The sequence below is a fragment of the Salvelinus fontinalis genome, chromosome 32 (genome assembly GCF_029448725.1).
Source record: "Salvelinus fontinalis isolate EN_2023a chromosome 32, ASM2944872v1, whole genome shotgun sequence".
NCBI lineage: Eukaryota > Metazoa > Chordata > Actinopteri > Salmoniformes > Salmonidae > Salvelinus > Salvelinus fontinalis.
This window is the reverse complement of record NC_074696.1, coordinates 44271866-44292021: the sequence shown is the minus strand read 5'-3', so window position 1 is coordinate 44292021 and position 20156 is coordinate 44271866. Positions and strand designations below refer to the sequence as shown.

General features: G+C 42.6%; 1 protein-coding gene and 1 long non-coding RNA gene across 2 annotated transcripts; one reads left to right on the top strand and one right to left on the bottom strand.

Moving 5' to 3' along the window:
* Nucleotides 1-779: 779 nt before the first annotated feature.
* LOC129831441 (uncharacterized) lies at nt 780-7422 on the bottom strand. Its single transcript, XR_008755720.1, has 2 exons — nt 4599-7422; nt 780-4279 (listed from the first exon to the last, which is right to left on the bottom strand). It is a non-coding gene; the product is annotated as an uncharacterized LOC129831441 (long non-coding RNA).
* A 359-nt stretch (nt 7423-7781) lies between these two features.
* Nucleotides 7782-19620, top strand: LOC129831440 (IgGFc-binding protein-like). The gene is made up of 11 exons (XM_055894836.1): nt 7782-8286; nt 10451-10740; nt 10876-11455; nt 11580-12181; nt 14513-15074; nt 15176-15435; nt 15549-15893; nt 16079-16646; nt 18180-18379; nt 18578-18748; nt 19031-19620. Exons 2-10 carry the CDS (start codon nt 10507-10509, stop codon nt 18746-18748), a joined length of 3522 nt encoding a protein of 1173 aa, XP_055750811.1. The 5' UTR covers nt 7782-8286; nt 10451-10506; the 3' UTR covers nt 19031-19620.
* The last annotated feature ends 536 nt before the right edge of the window (nt 19621-20156 follow it).

Below are 20156 nucleotides of genomic sequence, written 5' to 3'. Positions count from 1 at the left end.
GCAGTAAAACAACTGTAGGCTTTCATTGTAAAACAAGAATTTGTTCTTAATAACTGACTTGCCTAGTTAAATAAAAGAACACTATACAGGTGTAGGATGCTAACCTGCTTTATGAAGGCTTCACCATGTGTGGGTGTGGGTGTGCTGATTGTATTGTACTGAGGATCAGAGAGCCTCATTGGCTCTTGGGGAGAAGCTGAATAGAATTTAAGGCTGAGCTACAAAGACCCCATCACACCAGTTTTCCAGCTCAGGTAAGAGAATACTGAATTCCAGATAATTGGCATATATTGTTTTGTTATGATACAACCATACCTCGGATGATAATTTAAGAATATCCCTTTCATTGACATTGTTCAATGTCCCCATTTCAACAAAATGATTACAAATATCAATGTGTTTATTTATTATGATTAAATGTTGCTTTTTTTATGTCGTGAAATGGGCATGAGTCTCATTTGACTCATCATTGAGTCATTGAATGACACAGGCGTTGCTGATGAGAGTGTATAGTTGTCCTTGGGGGTTTAAACTGTATTCTCTGATTTCAGCTATGTGGATGTTACTGTCCAGCTCTGTGGTGCTACTGCTGAGTGGTGAGTCCTGAAAGTCTGCGTTTTGTTTTCCTTTTTCTACCAACGATAATCCTGAAGAACGTTGGCGTTTACCCATTAATTGTTGGTGGTTACCCATTAATTGTTGGTGGTTACCCATTAATTGGTGGTGGTTACCCATTAATTGTTGGTGGTTACCTATTAAATGACTGGGAGCACACAGTATTTAGAGTGTGTGACCATCTTTATTTTGTCCATTTATTTTAATACAAATGATAAGAGTAATAAAAAAACAGAGAAAGCATAGTCTGCAAAGAAATGGAAACCATTGATAAATGTGCTACCGTGAGATTAATACAAATTAGGTGCCAGGCACACAAGACGCATTTAAATCAGTACTACAATAAAATATTGCATATCAAACCACTGTAAAAGGTTACTCCTACAGTGAGACTGATTCAGAAATGACAAATGGTTGCTGAGTACACGTTAGACTGTGGTAAATTGCAATTCTAAACTATATCCATATAATATTCATTATTATCTCTCTTTACAGTTCTTATTTGAACAGCGGAAAATGAAAATACAGCAATATTGTGCTGTGGGTGAATATTAAATTGCAATTTGATAAGACCTGTGGAATATGGAAAGACTATGGGCTCTATTTTCACAAATCTAACGCAATGGTAAATCTAAGCGCAGGCAGTAGAGTTATGCTATTTTCACGATCACAATTACCAGCCCACTTGCTGGCGTTGGTGCGAAAGGGCTGTGTTTTGATGAATAAACAAGTTGTGGGTGTGCCGAAGCTTGCTCCATGGCAAAATATGTGGTTGCTTCAAGTTGTGTATTTAAGGTCTTTTATGCATTGACTTGGAATCAACTGTAATTCCAATGTTGGTCTGTTATAGTTTGTTAAACAGAAAGAAAATCACAAAATGTAGACCTATCTTTACTAAATACCTTAACTTGAACCCATTTGCAGTCCACATTGTTCTACCGTAAGTAATTGCATGGCTTCAATAGCATTCACACGGATATAGGGGTAAGGCATACTGTAAATTGCATTATGGCTGAGCATGAACATGCCAAACATTGTCAAAACGCAAGATTCAATTAATTATTGATAAGGCCTAACAAGAGAACAAATATTTTTAAATAGGCTGTCATACTTACAGGCACCATCATTTCTCTCCGTGGCTATATAATATTTAAACAACACAGACTATGGATGGCTTTTATGCACATCCAAACTTCTCCCAGTAGCTGGACAAAGATCCAATATAAATGGTAAAGGAGAATGTCCATTCACTGTTATACTGCTCCCAAATAGGCATATGCTTTATGAACATAATTGGAAACATCTAACAGATCAAATCGCATTCACACATCTCCAGAAGTTGCATTGCAAGCGCACCACGGACGTTGTCACCATAATACCAGGAAGGTGAATCATTCGAATAAGTTTGGTTGTAATAACATTTTAACAGCGTCAACAATAAATACATGTCAAATGTACTGATATCATAAAATCGGCAGCATAAAAAAGACACGCATTGCTGTTGAACCAGCCTTATAGTAGGCCAAAGGGAGGGCTTGGATTTTGAACATATAAAATGGAAAACAAGTCATTTTTACAGATTACAGATCACTTTTAACTGGTATTCACCAGAGGTTCTCATCTCTTGTTTCATGATGGAAATGAACACATAGCCTACATCATGGAGGGGTTTTTACGCATGTCCAACACGGGACCTCAAATCAAATCAAATTGTATTAGTGACATGCGCCGAATACAGCAGGTGTAAACCTTATAGTGAAATGCTTACTTACCATCCCCTAACCAACAATGCAGTATAAAAAAAATACGGATAAGAATAAGCAAAGAAAAGTAACAAGTAATTAAAGAGCAGCAGTAAAATAACAATAGCGAGACTATATAGTCTCTAAGAGACTAAATTAGTCAAGGGAATTAAGGTAATATGTACATGTAGGTAGAGTTATTAAAGTGACGATGCATATATAATGACAGAGAGTAGCAGGGGCGTTAAAAGAGAGGGTGTGAGGAGTGGGCAATGTAAATAGTCGGGGTAGCCATTTGATTAACTATTCAGCAGTCTTATGGCTTGGGGGTAGAAGCTGTTTAGAAGCCTCTTGAACCTAGACTTGGAAGTGCGGTACCGCTTGCCGTGCGGTAGCAGAGAGAAAAGTCTATGACTAGGGCGACTAGAGTCTTTGACAATTTTTAGGGCCTTCCTCTGACACCGCCTGGTATAGAGGTCCTGGATGATAGGCACCACATAGCCAGGTCTCTGACCTCCTCCCTATAGGCTGTTTCGTCGTTGTCGGTGATCAGGCCAACCACTGTGCAAACTTAATGATGGTGTTGGAGTCATGCCTGGCCGTGCAGTCATGAGTGAACAGGGAGTACAGAAGGGGCTGAGTATGCACCCCTGAGGGGCTCCTGTGTTGAGGATCAGCGTGGCAGATGTGTTGCTACCTAACCTTACCACCTGGGGGCGGCCTGTCAGGAAGTCCAGGATCCAGTTGCAGAGGGAGGTGTTTTGTCCCAGTGTCCTTAGCTTATTGATGAGCTTTGAGGGCACTATGGTATTGAACGCTGAACTGTAGTCAATGAATAGCATTCTCACATAGGTGTTCCTCTTGTCCAGGTGGGAAAGGGCAGTGTGTAGTGCAATAAAGATTGCATCATCTGTGGATGTGTTGGGTTGGTTTGCAAATTGGAGCAGGTCTAGGGTTTCTTGGATAATGATGTTGATGTGAGCCATGACCAGCCTTTCAAAGCACTTCATGGCTACAGACGTGAATGCTACGGGTTGGTAGTCATTTAGGTAGGTTACCTTAGTGTTCTTGGGCACAGGCACTATCGTGGTCTTCTTAATACATGTTGGTATTACAGACTCGGACAGGGGAGAGGTTGAAAATATCAGCGAAGACACGTCCTGGTAATCCGTCTGGCCCTGCGGCCTTGTGAATGTTGACCTGTTTAAAAGGTCTTACTCACATTGGCTGCGGAGAGCGTGATCACACAGTCTTCCGGGAACAGCTGGTGCTCTCATGCATGTTTCAGCGAGCATAGAAATAGTTTAGCTCGTCTGGTAGGCTCGTGTCACTGGGCAGCTCGCGGCTGTGCTTCCCTTTCAATCAGATTTATTTGTAAAGCCCTTCTTACGTCAGCTGATGTCACAAAGTGCTGTACAAAAACCCAGCCTAAAACCCCAAAAGCAAGCAATGCAGGTGTAGAACCACGGTGGCTAAGAAAAACTCCCTAGAAAGGCCAGAACCCTAGGAAGAAACCTAGAGAGGAACCAGGCTATGAGGGGTGACCAGTCCTCTTCTGGCTGTGCCGGGTGGAGATTATAACATAACATGGCCAAGATGTCCAAATGTTCATAGATGACCAGCATGTTCAAATAAAAATAATCACAGTGGTTGTAGAGGGTACAACAGGTCAGCACCTCAGGAGTAAGTGTCAGTTGGCTTTTCATAGCCGATCATTCAGAGTATCTCTACCGCTCCTGCTGTCTCTAGAGAGTTGAAAACAGCAGGTCTGGGACAAGGTAGCACGTCCGGTGAACAGGTCAGCGTTCCATAGCCGTAGGCAGAACAGTTTGAACTGGAGCTGCAGCACGACCAGGTGGACTGGGGACAGCAAGGATTCATCAGGACAGGTAGTCCTGAGGCATGGTCCTAGGGCTCAGGTCCTCAGAGAGAGAGAGAGAGAGAGAGAGAGAGAGAGAGAGAGAGAGAGAGAGAGAGAGAGAGAAATAAAATACTTAAATTCACACAGGACACCGGATAATAAAGGAGAAATACTCCAGATATAACAGACTGACCCTAGCCCCCCGACACAAACTATTGCAGCATAAATACTGAAGGATGAGACAGGAGGGTTCGGGAGACACTGTGGCCCCATCCGATGATACCCCCGGACAGTGCGAAACAGACAGGCTATAACCCCACCCACTTTGCCAAAGCACAGCTCCCATACCACTGGAGGGATATCTTCAACCACCAACTTACTGTCCTGAGACAAGGCCGAGTATGGCCCACGAAGATCTCCCCCACGGCACGAACCCAAGGTTCGGCATCAACCCAGACAGGTAGATCACATCAGTGACTCAACCCACTCAAGTGATGCACCCCTCCTAGAGACGGCATGGAAGAGCACCAGAATGCCTGTGACTCAGCCCCGTATTAGGCTTTGAGGCAGAGAATCCCAGTGGAGTGAGGGGAACCGGCCAGGCAGAGACAGCAAGGGCGGTTCGTTGCTCCAGTGCCATTCACCTTCAAACCCCTGGGCCAGGTTACACTCAATCACAGGACCTACTGAAGAGATGAGTCTTCAATAAAGACTTAAAGGTTGAGGCCGAGTCTGCGTCTCTCACATGGATAGGCAGACCATTCCATAAAAATTGAGCTCTACAAGAGAATGCCCTGCCTCCAGCTGTTTGCTTAGAAATTCTATGGACAGTAAGGAGGCCTACGTCTTGTGACCGTAGTGTACGTGTAGGTATGTACGGCAGGACCAAATTGGAAAGTTAGGTAGGAGCAAGCCCGTGTAGCCTTAACAGGAAGCCAGTGTAGAGAGGCTAGCACTGGAGAAATATGATCACATGTTTTGGTTCTAGTCAAGATTCTAGCAGCCGTGTTTAGCACTAACTGAAGTTTATTTAGTGCTTTATCCGGGTAGCCGGAAGGTAAAGCATTGCAGTAGGCTAACCTAGAAGTGACAAAAGTATGGATAAATTATTCAGCATAATTTTTGGACAGAAAGTTTCAGATTTTTGCAATTTTACGAAGATGGAAAAAATCTGTCCTTGAAATAGTTTTGTTATGTTCGTCAAAAGAGAGATCAGGGTCCAGAGTAACGACGAGGTCCTTCACAGTTTTATTTGAGACGACTGTACAACCATCAAGATTAATTGTCAGATTCAGCAGAAGATGTCTCTGTTTCTTGTGACCTAGAACAAGCATCTCTGTTTGTCTGAGTTTAAAAGTAAAACATTTGCAGCCATCCACTTCCTTATGTCTGAAACACAGGCTTCCAGGGAGGGCAATTTTGGAGCTTCACCAAGTTTCATCGAAATGTCCAGCTGTGTGTCATCCGCATAGCAGTGAAAGTTAACATTGTTTCCGAATGACATCACCAAGAGGTAAAATAAATAGTGAAAACAATAGTGGTCCTAAATCGAAGCCTTCAGGAACACCGACATTTACAGTTGATTTGTCAGAGGACAAACCCTCTACAGAGACAAACCGATATCTTTCCGACAGATAAAATCTAAACCAGGCCAGAACTTGTCCATGTAGACCAATTTGGGTTTCCAATCTCTCCAAAAGAACGTGGTGATCGATGGTATCAAAAGCAGCACTAAGGCCTAGGAGAACGAGGACAGGTGCAGAGCCTCGGTCTGACACCATTAAAAGGTCATTTACCACCTTTACAAGTGCAGTCTCAGTGCTATGATGGGGTCTAAAACCAGACTGAAGCGTTTTGTATACATCGTTTGTCTTCAGGAAGGCAGTGAGTTGCTGTGCAACAACTTTTACATTTTCTTTGGAGAGGAATGGGAGATTCGATATAGGCCGATAGTTATTTTATATTTTCTGGGTCAAGGTTTGGCTTTTTCAAGAGAGGCTTTATTACTGCCACTTTTAGTGAGTTCAGTACACATCCGGTGGATAGAGATCCGTTTATTATGTTCAACATAGGAGGGCCAAGCACAGGAAGCAGCTCTTTCAGTAGTTTAGTTGGAATAGGGTCCAGCATGCAGCTTAAACATTTAGAGGCCATGATTATTAGTATTAAAAAACCTGAGTGTCTCCCTTGATCCTAGTTGTTGATCCTAGTTGCAGTTGTGTGCATACTCAGGACAACTGAGCTTTGGAGGAATACGCAGATTTGCTTTCTAATGATCATGATCTTTTCATCAAATGTATCACTGCTGAAGTGAAAGCCATCCTCTTTTGGGGAATGTTGCTTTTTAGATAGCTTTGCGACAGTATAAAATATAAATATTGGATTGTTCTTATTTTCCTCAATTAAGAAAAATAGGATGATTGAGCAGCAGTGAGGGCTCTTCGATACTGCACGGTACGGTCTTTCCAAGCTAGGCGGAAGACGTCTAGTTTGGTGTAGCGCCATTTCCGTTCCAATTTTCTTGCTTCAGTGCTCCGGTATTTTCTGTATACCAGGGAGCTAGTTTCTTATGACAAATGTTTTTTTGTGCGACTGCATTTAGGGTATTACGCAAGGTTAAATTGAGTTCCTCAGTTAGGTGGTTAACTGATTTTTGTACTCTGACATCCTTGGGTAGATGGAGGGAGTCTGGATGGGCATCTAGGAATCTTTGGGTTGTCCGAGAATTTATAGCACAACTTTTGATGATCCTTGGTTGGGGTCTGAGCAGATTATTTGTTGGTGGTCCGATAGTCCAGGATTATGAGGAAAAACATTAAGATACACAACATTTGTTCCACGGGATAAACTAGGTGCAGAGTTTGACTGTGGCAGTGAGTAGGTCCGGAGACATATTGGACAAAACCCACTGAGTTGATGATGGATCAGTAAGGCTTTTGGAGTGGGTCTGTGGACTTTTCCATGTGAATATTAAAATCACCAAAACTTAGAATATTATCTGCCATGACTACAAGGTCCGATAGGAATTCAGGGAACTCAGTGAGGAACGCTGTATATGGCCCAGGAGGCCTGTAACCAGTAGCTATAAAAAGTGATTGAGTAGGCTGCATAGATTTCATGACTAGAAGCTCAAAAGACCAAAACGCAGTCGTTCATTTTTTTGCAAATTGAAATTTGCTATCGTAAATGTTAGCAACACCTCCGCCTTTGCGGGGTATATGGTCACTAGTGTAACCAGGAGGTGAGGCCTCATTTAACACAGTAAATTCATCAGGCTTGAGCCATGTTTCAGTCAGGCCAATCACATCAAGATTATGATCAGTGATTAGTTCATTGACTATTACTGCCTTGGAAGTGAGGGATCTAACATTAAGTAGCCCTATTTTGAGATGTGAGATATCACAATCTCTTTCAATAATGACAGGGATGGAGGAGGTCTTTATTCCACTGAGATTGCTAAGGCAAACACTGCCGTGTTTAGTTTTGCCCAACCTAGATCGAGGCACGGACACGGTCTCAATGGGGATAGCTGAGCTGACTACACTGACTGTGCTAGTGGCAGACTCCACTAAGCTGGTAGGTTGGCTAACAGCCTGCTGCCTGGCTTGCACACTATCTCATTGTGGAGCTAGAGGAGTTAAAGCCCTGTCTATGTTCGTAGATAAGATGAGAGCACTCCTTCAGCTAGGATGGAATAGTGGCGCCACTGTTCTGTCCTGCCGGTACAGCGTATAACCAGCCAGCTGTATGTTGATAGCGTCGTCATTCAGCCACATCTCCGTGAAGCATAAGATATTATAGTTTTGAATGTCCTGATGGTAGTTTAATCTTGCGCGTAGGTCATCGATTTTGTTCTCCAAATACTGCACGTTTGCTTGCAGAATGGAAGGAAGTGTGGGTTTATTTGATCGCCTACGAATTCTCAGAAGGCAGCCTGCCCTCTGGCCCCAATTTTCTCCGCCTCCTCCTCACGCAAATCATGGGGATCTGGGCCTGTTCCCGAGAAAGCAGTATATCATTCGCGTTCATCAGACTCCTTAAAGGAAAAAAGGATTCTGCCAGTCTGTGGTGAGTAATCGCAGTCCTGATGTACAGAAGTTATTTTGGCTCATAAGAGACGGTAGCGGGAACATTATTTACAAAATAAGTTAAAAAAGTAAAGTTACAAACAACGCAAATAAACAAAGAAAAAAACACAATCGGTTGGGTACACGTAAAACGTCTGCCTTCTCCTCCGGCATGGCTAAAATAATGTGGGCCTGACTACAATGCAAAGATAAAAAGGTAATGTCAGCTCATTGTTTTACTCTTTTAAAACTTGATATTTTAATAAATCTTTGGTGATTAAGATTTATTTCCAAGGGGTCTCAGGAGCCAAACCCTTTTTTGACAGTCTTGACCACTTTGCGATTGCCTTTGGCAAAAAAAAAAAAAACTTAATTGAGAAGAGGGGAGGTTGTGCTTGGTCTTTAATAAAATTTAACGAAATGGAAAAAAACCATAACTTTTTCATGTTTCTAAATATGAAGTATACAGGAACCAAAAGCACATTAGGCTACTCTTGTTCTATGCACATAAGGACAGTGTGCGTCACGGCAGGATAAGCTGCGTTCCCCCTGTCAAAATTCATACCATAGCCAATTGCGTTACCACTAAAACCAGCTTTTCGTTGGTCTTAAATATCCCTATCAGCGCTGCCTGAAATTAGCACTTGGATCATGTTTTTAAGGACACACCTCAAATATTTCAACCCAGCCCATCTGAGCTTAAGTGAGCTGAAACAGTGCATTCGGAAAGTATTCAGAGCCCCAATCAAGCTGTAGAAGCATCTCAAGGATGATCAATGGAAACATGCCAAAGGTTGCATCAATCAAATCTGGTATCAGGATAAAATGTGATTCAAAGTCACCGAATATACTTTAAGTATTTTTATTTAACATAAGCTCAGAATGGTAAATGCAATTTTCGTATATACGGGTTCCCTGTATCACCACGCAGGGTAAAGCAGAGAACTGACTGAAATAGTACAGACATCTTCTTTTATACTGTGACAGAGGTAGTTCCAACTTTAGAGTTGGCCTGTCACAGTAGAGGCTTAGCGTGGTTTAAACTTGCTAGCCTATCGGTGGTGCCCAGACACAGCACTCAGGATTCAAATGTCCGGAATGGTGTTTGTGAAGATTGAGCTGATTTGTTGGTTTCTACACATTCCTCAGTTCCTGTTTTCTTGTTATTCAGCATTTTCCCTACACATTCCTCAGTTCCTGTTTTCTTGTTATTCAGCATTTTTCCATCTTGTCTCAACCTTGTGGTTTGCACAGTCGACACCCTAGATTAACAACAGCTTTTCTGCAGTCACGCTATGTGTTGTGATTAACATGTCCTTTTTCTATAAGGCATATATTTATGTTAAAAGAGAACAAAACCATCCTTCACAAACAGGATGCGCCTGAGTTCAATTTTGGGTCTCATAGCAAAGGGTCTGAATACTTATGTTTTTTCTTTTTAATAAATATGCAATATGTCTTTGACCTCTGTCATTGCCAACAAAGGGTATATAACAAAGTTTTGAGATAAACTTTTGTTATAGACCAAATACTTATTTTCCACCATAATTTGCAAATAAATTCATCAAAAATCCTACAATGTGATTTTCTGGATTTTTTTTCTCATTTTGTCTGTCATAGTTGAAGTGTACCTATGATGAAAATTACAGGCCTCTCTCATCTTTTTAAGTGGGAGAACTTGCACAATTGGTGGCTGACAAAATACTCCCCCCCCCCCCCACTGTATAAGACAGTCAAACCTGGCGTTAGGGCTGGAAAATGCCAGTGAGCCTGTTTTTACATGATGAAATTGCAAACCAATGTGCGTTTGACATTAGCGCTGCCTTAACGCCAGCCGAAAATATAGCACTCGAGATAAAACAAAGGGTATTTGCTATGCTGACACTGATAACTTACAATATAAACTGTGGGTGTAAGGTACATATTAGCCCTGCAAATACACAATGACAGAGATTGTGTTCTATTGACTATCACAAAAAGAAGTGTTCAGCTTCACCAAATCTATGCCAAAGGGTAAAGGACCAATGGCATAGTATAAAATGTTGCATAATTGCTACAGCTGAACAAAGGACATACAATTATGGTATCTAGACAGATCAAATCAATTATAGGGATTTTCTGTTCACTTTGAGGAGCATAACATTTACCATTAGAGCACTTTGTAGGACTCTGCTCTGCAGGACCAGCTACTGTCCCACCAAAGATAGGCACCTGCTGGGCGATGGGCGACCCCCACTACCGCACGTTCGACGGCCACTACTACACCTTCATGGGCAACTGCACCTACATCATGACTAAGAACTGCCATGTTGACAAGGACCACCCAGCCTTTGAGGTGCAGGCCAAGAATGTGGAGGATCCCGCAAACTCCCAGCTCACCTCCGTGGGAATGGTCACCGTCAAGGTTTACGGAGTCAACATTGACATTGTCAACTCTGAATTTGGTCTTGTCCGGGTATGTGGATTCTCAAGTTTTCTATCTATGTTATCTGTTCAACAATCCTTGTCTTTGTTTGGTGTATATGGGTGTACTGTATCTGCATGTACCGTGTGTAAATTATTTGTCAAATGTGGTTTGATTTCATTGCAGGTTAACTTCCAGTTATGGAATCTTCCCATCAGCTTAGACAATGGCAAATTGAAACTCTCCCAGAGTGGATTTTCAGTTGTCCTGGAGACAGACTTTGGTCTGATGGTGCAGTATGATTGGCTGAAGTCACTGGTGGTGACTATGCCCAGGAGCCTGGCAGGCAAGGTGTGTGGCATGTGCGGCAACTTTAATGGCAAACAGGATGACGAACTCACCACTCCCAGTGGCTCCCTTGCCAGTAATGTTGTGGCCCTAGGCAAGAGCTGGAGGGTATCAGACAAGGGAGGTGATGCCTACTGCAGAGACGAGTGCACAGGCCAATGTGAGAACTGTACGAGCGACTTGGTTAAGCACTTAGAAAGGGAGATCTTTTGCACCTTTGTCACAGAAATAATGAATGGACCCTTCAAAAACTGCAATGCCGCCATTGACTACAAGATCTTAAATGAGAACTGCTTGTATGACCTTTGTCGGGGCGAGATCATGAAGACGTACATGTGTGACACCATGCAAGTGTACACCGATGCCTGCCAGAGGGCTGGGCTCAGCGTGAACAACTGGAGAAGCATTGCCCATTGCCGTGAGTGACTTGCAAAGACAACTGATCATTTTCAGGAGGATTAGAGCATAAAAGGACTGCAATACTTTACTTCCCATTTCAAATGTTGTAAAAATGAGTGTGGTTTGTGGTCTTTTCCCCCCAGCCAAGCCTGAATGCCCAGAGCACAGTCACTATGAGTTCTGTGGAAACGCCTGCCCTGCCACCTGTGAAGACCCAAATTCTCCCTCAAAATGCAAAGCCAGCTGTGTGGAGGCCTGTACCTGTGACGAGGGCCACCTGCGCAGTGGGAACAAGTGTGTGCCTAAGTCTCAATGTGGCTGCCAGTACAACGGCCACTATGTGGAAGCCGGAACATCTTTCTGGGGGGATGAGAGCTGTACCAAACGCTTTACCTGCAGCTCCACTGGTGGGAGAATTGAGAGCCAGGTGGTCAGTTGTCCACTTGGACAGCAGTGCAAGGTGGTTGATGGCATAAGAGGCTGCTACCCTACAACCTTTTCCTCATGCATGGTGTCTGGTGATCCACATTACCACACTTTCGATGGACAACTCTACAACTTCCAGGGCACCTGTGTGTATCAGATGGCTATTGTCTGCTCCAATGACACCAGCCTGGAGCCCTTTAGTGTTGCCATACAGAACGATGGGCGAGCTAAAAAGGTGGGGTCCATCACCAAGCTGGTAGAGGTCAAGGTCTATGGGTACACGATTGTCATCAGCAAAGAGCACCCAGGATTTGTGATGGTAAGAAATGACTTGTAATTAAAAATCGTATAGTTTTGATTACAATGCCTTCGGAAAATATTCATACCCTTTGATTTATTCCACATTGATTGAATAGTGTACCCCATAATGACAAAGTGAAAACATGTTTTTAGAATTTATTGCAAATTTCTTGAAAATGAAGTACAGAAATATCTGATTTACATAAGTATTCACATGCGTGAGTCAATACATGTTGGAATTACCATTGGCAGCGATTACAGCTGTGAGTATTTCTGGGTAAGTCTCTAAGAGCTTTGCACACCTGATTGTACAATAATTGCATTAATATTTTTGAAATTCTTCATGCTCTGTCAAATTGGATGTTGAGCATTGCTAGACAGCCATTTTCATGTCTTGCTATAGATTTTCAAGCTGTTATAAGTCCAAACTGTAACTAAGCCACTCAGGAACATTCAATGTTGCCTTGGTAAGCAACTCCAGTACAAATTCAGCCAAAAAAGAAATGTCCCTTTTTCAGGACTCTGTCTTTCAAAGATAATTCGTAAAAATCCAAATAACTTCACAGATCTTCATTGTAAAGGGTTTAAACACTGTTTCACATGCTTGTTCAATGAACCATAGCAATAAATGAACATGCACCTGTGGAACGGTCGTTAAGACACTAACAGCTTACAGATGGTAGGCAATTAAGGTCACAGTTATGAAAGCTTAGGACACTAAAGAGGCCTTTCTACTGACTCTGAAAAACACCAAAAGAAAGATGCCCAGGGTCCCTGCTCATCTGCGTGAACGTGCCTTAGCCATGCTGCAAGGAGGCATGAGGACTGAAAAACGTTGCCAGCGCAAAAAATTGCAATGTCCGTACTGTGACATGACTAACACAGCGCTACAGGGAAACATGGCGGACAGTTGATCGTCCTCGCAGTGGCAGACCACGTGTAACAACACCTGCACAGGATTGGTACATCCGAACATCACACCTGCTGGACAGGTACAGGATGGCAACAACAACTGCCCGAGTTACACCAGAAATGCACAATGCCTCCATCAGTGCTCAGACTGTCCGCAATAGGCTGAGAGAGGCTGGACTGAGGGTTGTAGGCCTGTTGTAAGGCAGGTGGCCAGGACAATAACCGGCAACAACGTAGCCTATGGGCACAAACCCACCGTTGCTGGACCAGACAGGACTGGCAAAAGTGCTCTTCACTGACGAGTCGCGGTTTTGTCTCACCAGGGGTGATGGTCGGATTCGCGTTTATCGTCAAAGTAATGAGCGTTACACCGAGGCCTGTACTCTGGAGCGGGATTGATTTGGAGGTGGAGGGTCCGTCATGGTCTGGGGCGGTGTGTCACAGCATCATCGGATTGAGCTTGTTGTCATTGCAGGCAATCTCAACGCTGTGCGTTACAGGGAAGACATCATCCTCCCTCATGTGGTACCCTTCCTGCAGGCTCATCCTTACATGACCCTCTAGCATGACAATGTCACCAGCCATACTGCTCGTTCTGTGCGTGATTTCCTGCAAGACAGGAATGTCAGTGTTCTGCCATGGCCAGCGAAGATCCCATTGAGCACGTCTGGGACCTGTTGGATCGGAGGGTGAGGGCCAGGGCCATTCCCCACAGAAATGTCTGGAAACTTGCAGGTTCCTTGGTGGAAGAGTGGGGTAATATTTCACAGCTAGAACTGGCAAATCTGGTGCAGTCCATGAGGAAGAGATGCACTGCAGTGATTAATGCAGCTGGTGGCCACAACAGATACTGACTGTTACTTTTGATTTTGACCCCCCGTTTGTTCAGGGACACATTATTCCATTTATGTTAGTCACATGTCTGTGGAACTTGTTCAGTTTATGTCTCAGTTGTTGAATCTTGTTATGTTCATACAAATATAGTCTCAAAAATCATGTTAAAACATTCCATATGTTAGCTTAGTAGAATCCTTTTAGAGGTTAAACACTATTATTTCACTATCCATGCAACTTAGTGGCGCAGAGGTCTAAGGCACTGCATCGCAGTGCTAGAGGTGTCACTACAGACCCTGGTTCGATCCCAGGCTGTATCACAACTGGCCGTGATTGGGAGTCCCATAGGGCGGTTCACAATTGGCCCAGTGTCGTTTGGGTTTGGCCAGTGTAGGCAGTCATTGTAAATAAGAATTTGTTCTTAACTAACTTGCCTAGTTAAATAAAAAATATTTATTTCATCCATTTTAAATTCAGGCTGTAACACAACAAAATGTGGAAAAAGTCAAGGGGTGTGAGTACTTTTTGAAGGCACTGTATATGTTAAAAAGGTCAACACTGAGGTTAACTGAACCATTCGTCTACTTTTTTGTTTCCTTCAAAGGTGAATGGTGAACTTGTGAATCTTCCTGTAAAACTCAATAAACTGCACATATACAAGAGCGGTTGGTTTGCTGTGATCAAAACTGACTTTGGGGTGAAAGTGTCCTATGACTGGAACAGCGTAGCAACAGTCACCGTCCCCGACACTTATGCAAGTGCAATGTGTGGCATGTGTGGCAACTACAACCACAATCCAAAGGACGACATGCAGATGAAGGATGGGAAGGAGGCTGCCACTGCAGAGGAGTTCGGTCAGAGCTGGAGATTAACAAAGATCCCTGGTTGTGTGAACGGGTGCAAAGGCCCCTGTCCTGACTGTAGCATCACCCAGAGGGACCAGTACATGACAAACAAGTACTGTGGCCTCATCAGTGACCCAACAGGCCCCTTTCGTGACTGCCACTCCAAGGTGGAACCCATGGGTTTCGTCCAAGACTGTCTGTATGATGTCTGTCTATACCAGGGAAACAGGAACATGCAGTGCAATACCCTAACTGCCTACACAGCTGCCTGCCAGGATAAAGGGGCCATAGTCTACTCCTGGAGGACAGATCAATTCTGTGGTATGGATGTTTGTTTGATTACTTTTTTTAAAACAAATTACATTTCAGGTTATTTAGATGGTGACTAGGCATTGACATTTTGCAAATGTCAATTCTCGTAGATGCCCAGTGCCCTGCAAACAGCCACTATAGGCTTTGTGCCCAGGGCTGTTCAGCCACATGTCAGAGCCTGTCAGCACCCACTGGCTGTGAAGCTCTGTGCAAAGAGGATTGTGTCTGTGATGCTGGCTTCCTTCTCAGCGGAAACCAATGTGTACAACTCTCCCAGTGTGGTTGTCTCCACGAAGGAAGATACTACAAAAATGGACAAGTCTTCTACCCCAATGGACTCTGTCAGCAAGAATGCACATGCAATGGCACGGTAGGGATGATGAATGACAGAAAAATAGGACCTACCTTTCTGTAATTGAATGTAAACGCTTATAAACTTGTATTAACATCTTGTGTACAAAATAATTGAACTGTTATTTTTAGATGAAGTGTCAGAACTTTTCCTGTGGACCCAATGAGAAGTGTGAGGTGAAGAACGGCGTCAGGGCTTGCCAGCCTGTTGGAAAAGGAGTTTGTTCCATCTCAGGCGACCCACATTACAACACCTTTGACAACGGCACCTATGACTTCCAAGGCACCTGCACCTACACTGCAGCTAAAGGCTGCCATCTGGAAGGCACACACCTCAACCCCTTCTCTGTGGTGGTGGAGAACGAGAAGTGGTATGCTCTGTCATCAGCTCCAAAAGTGTCCGTTGCCAAGCTTTTGGCTGTAGAAGTCTATGATAAAATTCTAATTCTACGCAGGAACCAAATCGGAATGATCATGGTATGTATATGATTATTTTTAATCATGTGTCTGTGTTCCATTAATGATCTTTTCTTTTTTTAGTGTCATTCATATTGATGACTGACACATCCTTACAAAAAAAAAAAAAAAAAAAATATCACTCAGATTGAGTTTAATTGCAGCCCAGAAGTGAGTGAGAATCAAATGCAACATGTCTTCCCTAGGTGAACGGCGTCCTGACTAACCTCCCACTGAGCCTAAACAACGGTGCAGTGCAGATTTATCAGGACGGCTCGAATGATGTCATATTGACAGACTTCGGCCTAAGAGTCACCTATGACCTTGTGTACCACGTCACCGTCACCGTCCCTGGCAACTACAGAGGCAAGACCTGTGGTCTGTGTGGCAATTTCAATGGTAACAAGAATGATGAGTTCCTGCTACCTGGTGGACAGATGGACAAAAACGTTAACTCTTTTGGGGCGGCCTGGAAGGTCAGCATGCCTGGGGTGGTGTGTGAGGACGGTTGCAGCGGAGACTTCTGTCCCAAGTGTAACTCTAAGAAGAAAGCAGTGTTTGGTGCTGACTGTGGTATCATTACGGATCCTAAAGGACCCTTTGCCGCCTGCCACCATGAGATAGACCCAGCCTCTTACTTCAGAGACTGCCTCTTTGATGTCTGTATGGCTGAGGGAGAACATAAAATGCTTTGCCACAGTGTTGCTGCTTACATGTTAGACTGTCAGGACTTTGGTGTAAAGATCGAAAGCTGGAGATCACCAACCTTTTGCCGTGAGTAGTTTAGGGGGTTTTCTGACACTAGACCAAATTTTCTACAACTCTCTCAGGCTGGTCTCAAATGGTAGACGTAACATAGTAAAGGAAAATCCAGGACACTCAAATTTGTATGATATGTAACCATTTAAAATATATATATACCTTTATTAAAAAATACCTTTACTAGGCAAGTCAGTTAAGAGCAAGTTCTTATTTTCAATGACGGCCTAGGAACAGTGGGTTAACTGCCTTGTTCAGGGGCAGAACGGCAGACTTTTACCTTGTCAGCTCAGGGATTCGATCTTGCAACTTTTCAGTTACTAGTCCAATGCTCTAACCACCTGCCGCCCCAACCATACCAAACGTACCATAAGAAAGAAGGTTATTTAAGGCAAAAACAAAAGGACGGTGGTTGGTTGGGTTAGATGGGTGGGCGTATAACGTGAACGTCTATAATGCGTGTTCTTGTTGGAGTTCGTTCCTTGTTCCTTGTCAATCATTGGCTCATTGGTGAAATTAGCATTCTGACAATATCTTTATTTAAATCATTCAAAAACCTTTATTAATGCAATTGCAGACAGAAGTTAACAGGAACATAGCATGCATGTTTCCGAGTAATTTCTGCAAAATAGAAAAGGTCCCAAGTTGCTTTTATCATGCTTGTAGTCAACCCCCTGTGATGTAACTGCCTACGTCATTACCTTCTACTCATGAGACCAAAACCATGCCTGCACAGCTATATAAACAAGAGTTTTAGTGTTATCTAAAAGCTTAGCAGTAAATGTCCAAGTTGATTTATAGTGGAATGTCTGACTAGTCTCTTATCCCTTACACTCCCCTGCAGAGTTCTGTCTTAACAGTCACACATTTCTCAGACAGTTTCTTTATAAGAGGCAGAGATTAGAAAATACTGTGGAACAATATTAAATCTTTAACCCCTCCCGTTCTATTAATACAACATAAGCATAATCAATTATTATAATATATCAAACATTTGGTACAGCCCCTATCATGACCCCAAGGTGAACCCTTGACATTCTCATCATAGAAAACTTTTGCATTTTAGCTAATTAGCAACTTTGCAATTACTTACTACTTTTGAGCTACTTTGCAACTACTTAGCATGTTAGCTAACCCTTCCCTTAACCCCTATCTCTAACCCATAGCTAAGCTAACATTAGCCATCTAGCTAACCTTAGCCATGGCAAATTGGAATTTGTAACATATCAAATGTATTGCAAATTCTTAACATAATGTATGAATTGCAGTTCGCAAAATATCATGTGAATTGTAATTCGTAACATATGATATGAAATGGGTGGTGGACATCCACAAATGAATACATACCATACCAAAAGTACTACCTTTGAGTGTCCCTTATTTTCGTTTACTATGTTACGTCTACCCGAGTCCAGGTTGACTCTGCAAATCAGTCCAACATAACTTTCTTTCGGGTTTCACATTCGGATAACCTAATATTTGAAGTCATAACTAAAAGTAATGTTCATGCAAAAGGACTAAACAATAGTTTTTCTCATATGTCCACAGCGTTCTCCTGTCCTGCCAACAGCCACTACCAAACCTGTGCTGAAACCTGTGCAACTCCATGTCCCGGCCTCTCTGACACCATCAACTGTCCCACCACCTGTGTTGAGGGATGTGCCTGCGACAAAGACTTCTACTTCAATGGTACTGGCTGTGTTAGCTGGGACCAGTGCAGCTGCTATACTGGTGGACACACCCTTAAGGTAGGGACACTGCAAGCTGGAGTCTAAAAGCATACTTTAAGCATTATTTGAAATATGTAAAACATTATTTGACATTTTCAGCTGGAACTGAACCTGGCCATGAAATTAAGAGCTATGTATTTTGGAGAGCTGTCTGTGACTCAAATGTGGATGTGTAAAAGTCTCACTGATATGTGTCTGGGATGTATTTTTTTTTAGATAGGGGAATCCCTGATTTCGGACGACTGCTTTGCGGTCCACATCTGCCAAAAATCTGGAGTTGTTCTGTCACAGTCTATGGTGTGCCAGAGTGAAGAGAGCTGTCAGGTCAAGAATGGTCTACGGGGATGTTATCCTATCCAGTCACTTAATGCAGGGGTACATGACTGAGTAAGTAGCCTCTGACTTCCCCCAATGGTGAGCCACTTCACCATAATGTCATATGATTGTGAACCTAACCATCAATATATGAGACTGTGTGTCAAATAATGGTGTTTGTAGGGTATTGGACTTGAAACTTGTGATTTTAACTTAATGAGGGATTGAAAGTTAAAGTCCACAGTGTCTTTTGAAAACATAACAGCAGGTGTTAGCCTTCGTACTTACATGATAGGTTCCAGTGGAGAAGGAAATGATATGCACTCACAACATCTCTCCCCTTCTCTTTTACAGTGATATGTGAGACAACTGAAGAACACTCTACTATTGGAGAATCCCAGCAAAAATACATATTCCTTAAATTCCTATGATCATTCGTCAATGATTTGTAACAAACAGTAATTCAGCTATGTGTAGAAGGAATGTCATTTTCTGCCAAACCCTAGCCTCATATTTTTAAAACAATTCCAGAAAGTGATTTGGAATGGTCAAATATTTCAATGGTAATCAAGTCAACCAAATGCTTATCTCATTATAGGTTAGAAATTAGATGTTAAATATTTACTATGTAATAGAAAGGGCTCCCGAGTGGCTTAGTCACCACTGACCCTGGTTCAATTCCAGGCTGTATCACTACCGGCCGTAATTGGGAGTCCCATTGGGCGGTGCACAATTGGCCCAGTGTCGTTAGGGTTTGGTAGGCCATCATTGTAAATAAGAAATTGTTCTTAACTGACTTGCCTAGTTAAATAAAGGTAAAATATATATATATATATATATATATATATATATATATATATATATATATATTATCTCCATGTAATTTGCTATCTAAATTACACTGAAAAGTATCGTTCCGAATATGCATTCTTGTTAATAAAAATTACAATGAAATATCCATTCATAAATGTGTACAGTGCATTCAGAAAGTATTCAGACCCCTTCTCTTTTTCCACATTTTGTTACGTTACAGCCTTATTCTAAAATGGATTAAATATTTTCTCATCAATCAACACACAATACCCAATAACGACAAAGAAAAACGGCTTTTAGAAATGTTTGCAAATTTATGAATTATACACTACCGTTCAAAAGTTTGGGGTCACTTAGAAATGTCATTTTTTGTCCCAACACTGGTCTCAACATCAACAGCAAAGAGGCAACTCTGGGATGCTGGCCTTCCAGGCAGAGTTGCAAAGAAAAAAGCCATATCTCAGACTGGCCAATAAAAATAAAAGATTATGATGGGCAATAGAACACAGACACTGGACAAAGTAACTCTGCCTAGAAGGCCAGAATCCCGGAGTCACCTCTTCACTGTTGACGTTGAGACTAGTGTTTTGCAGGTACTATTTAATGAAGCTGCCAGTTGAGGACTTGTGAGGCATCTGTTTCTCAAACTAGACACTAATGTTCTTGT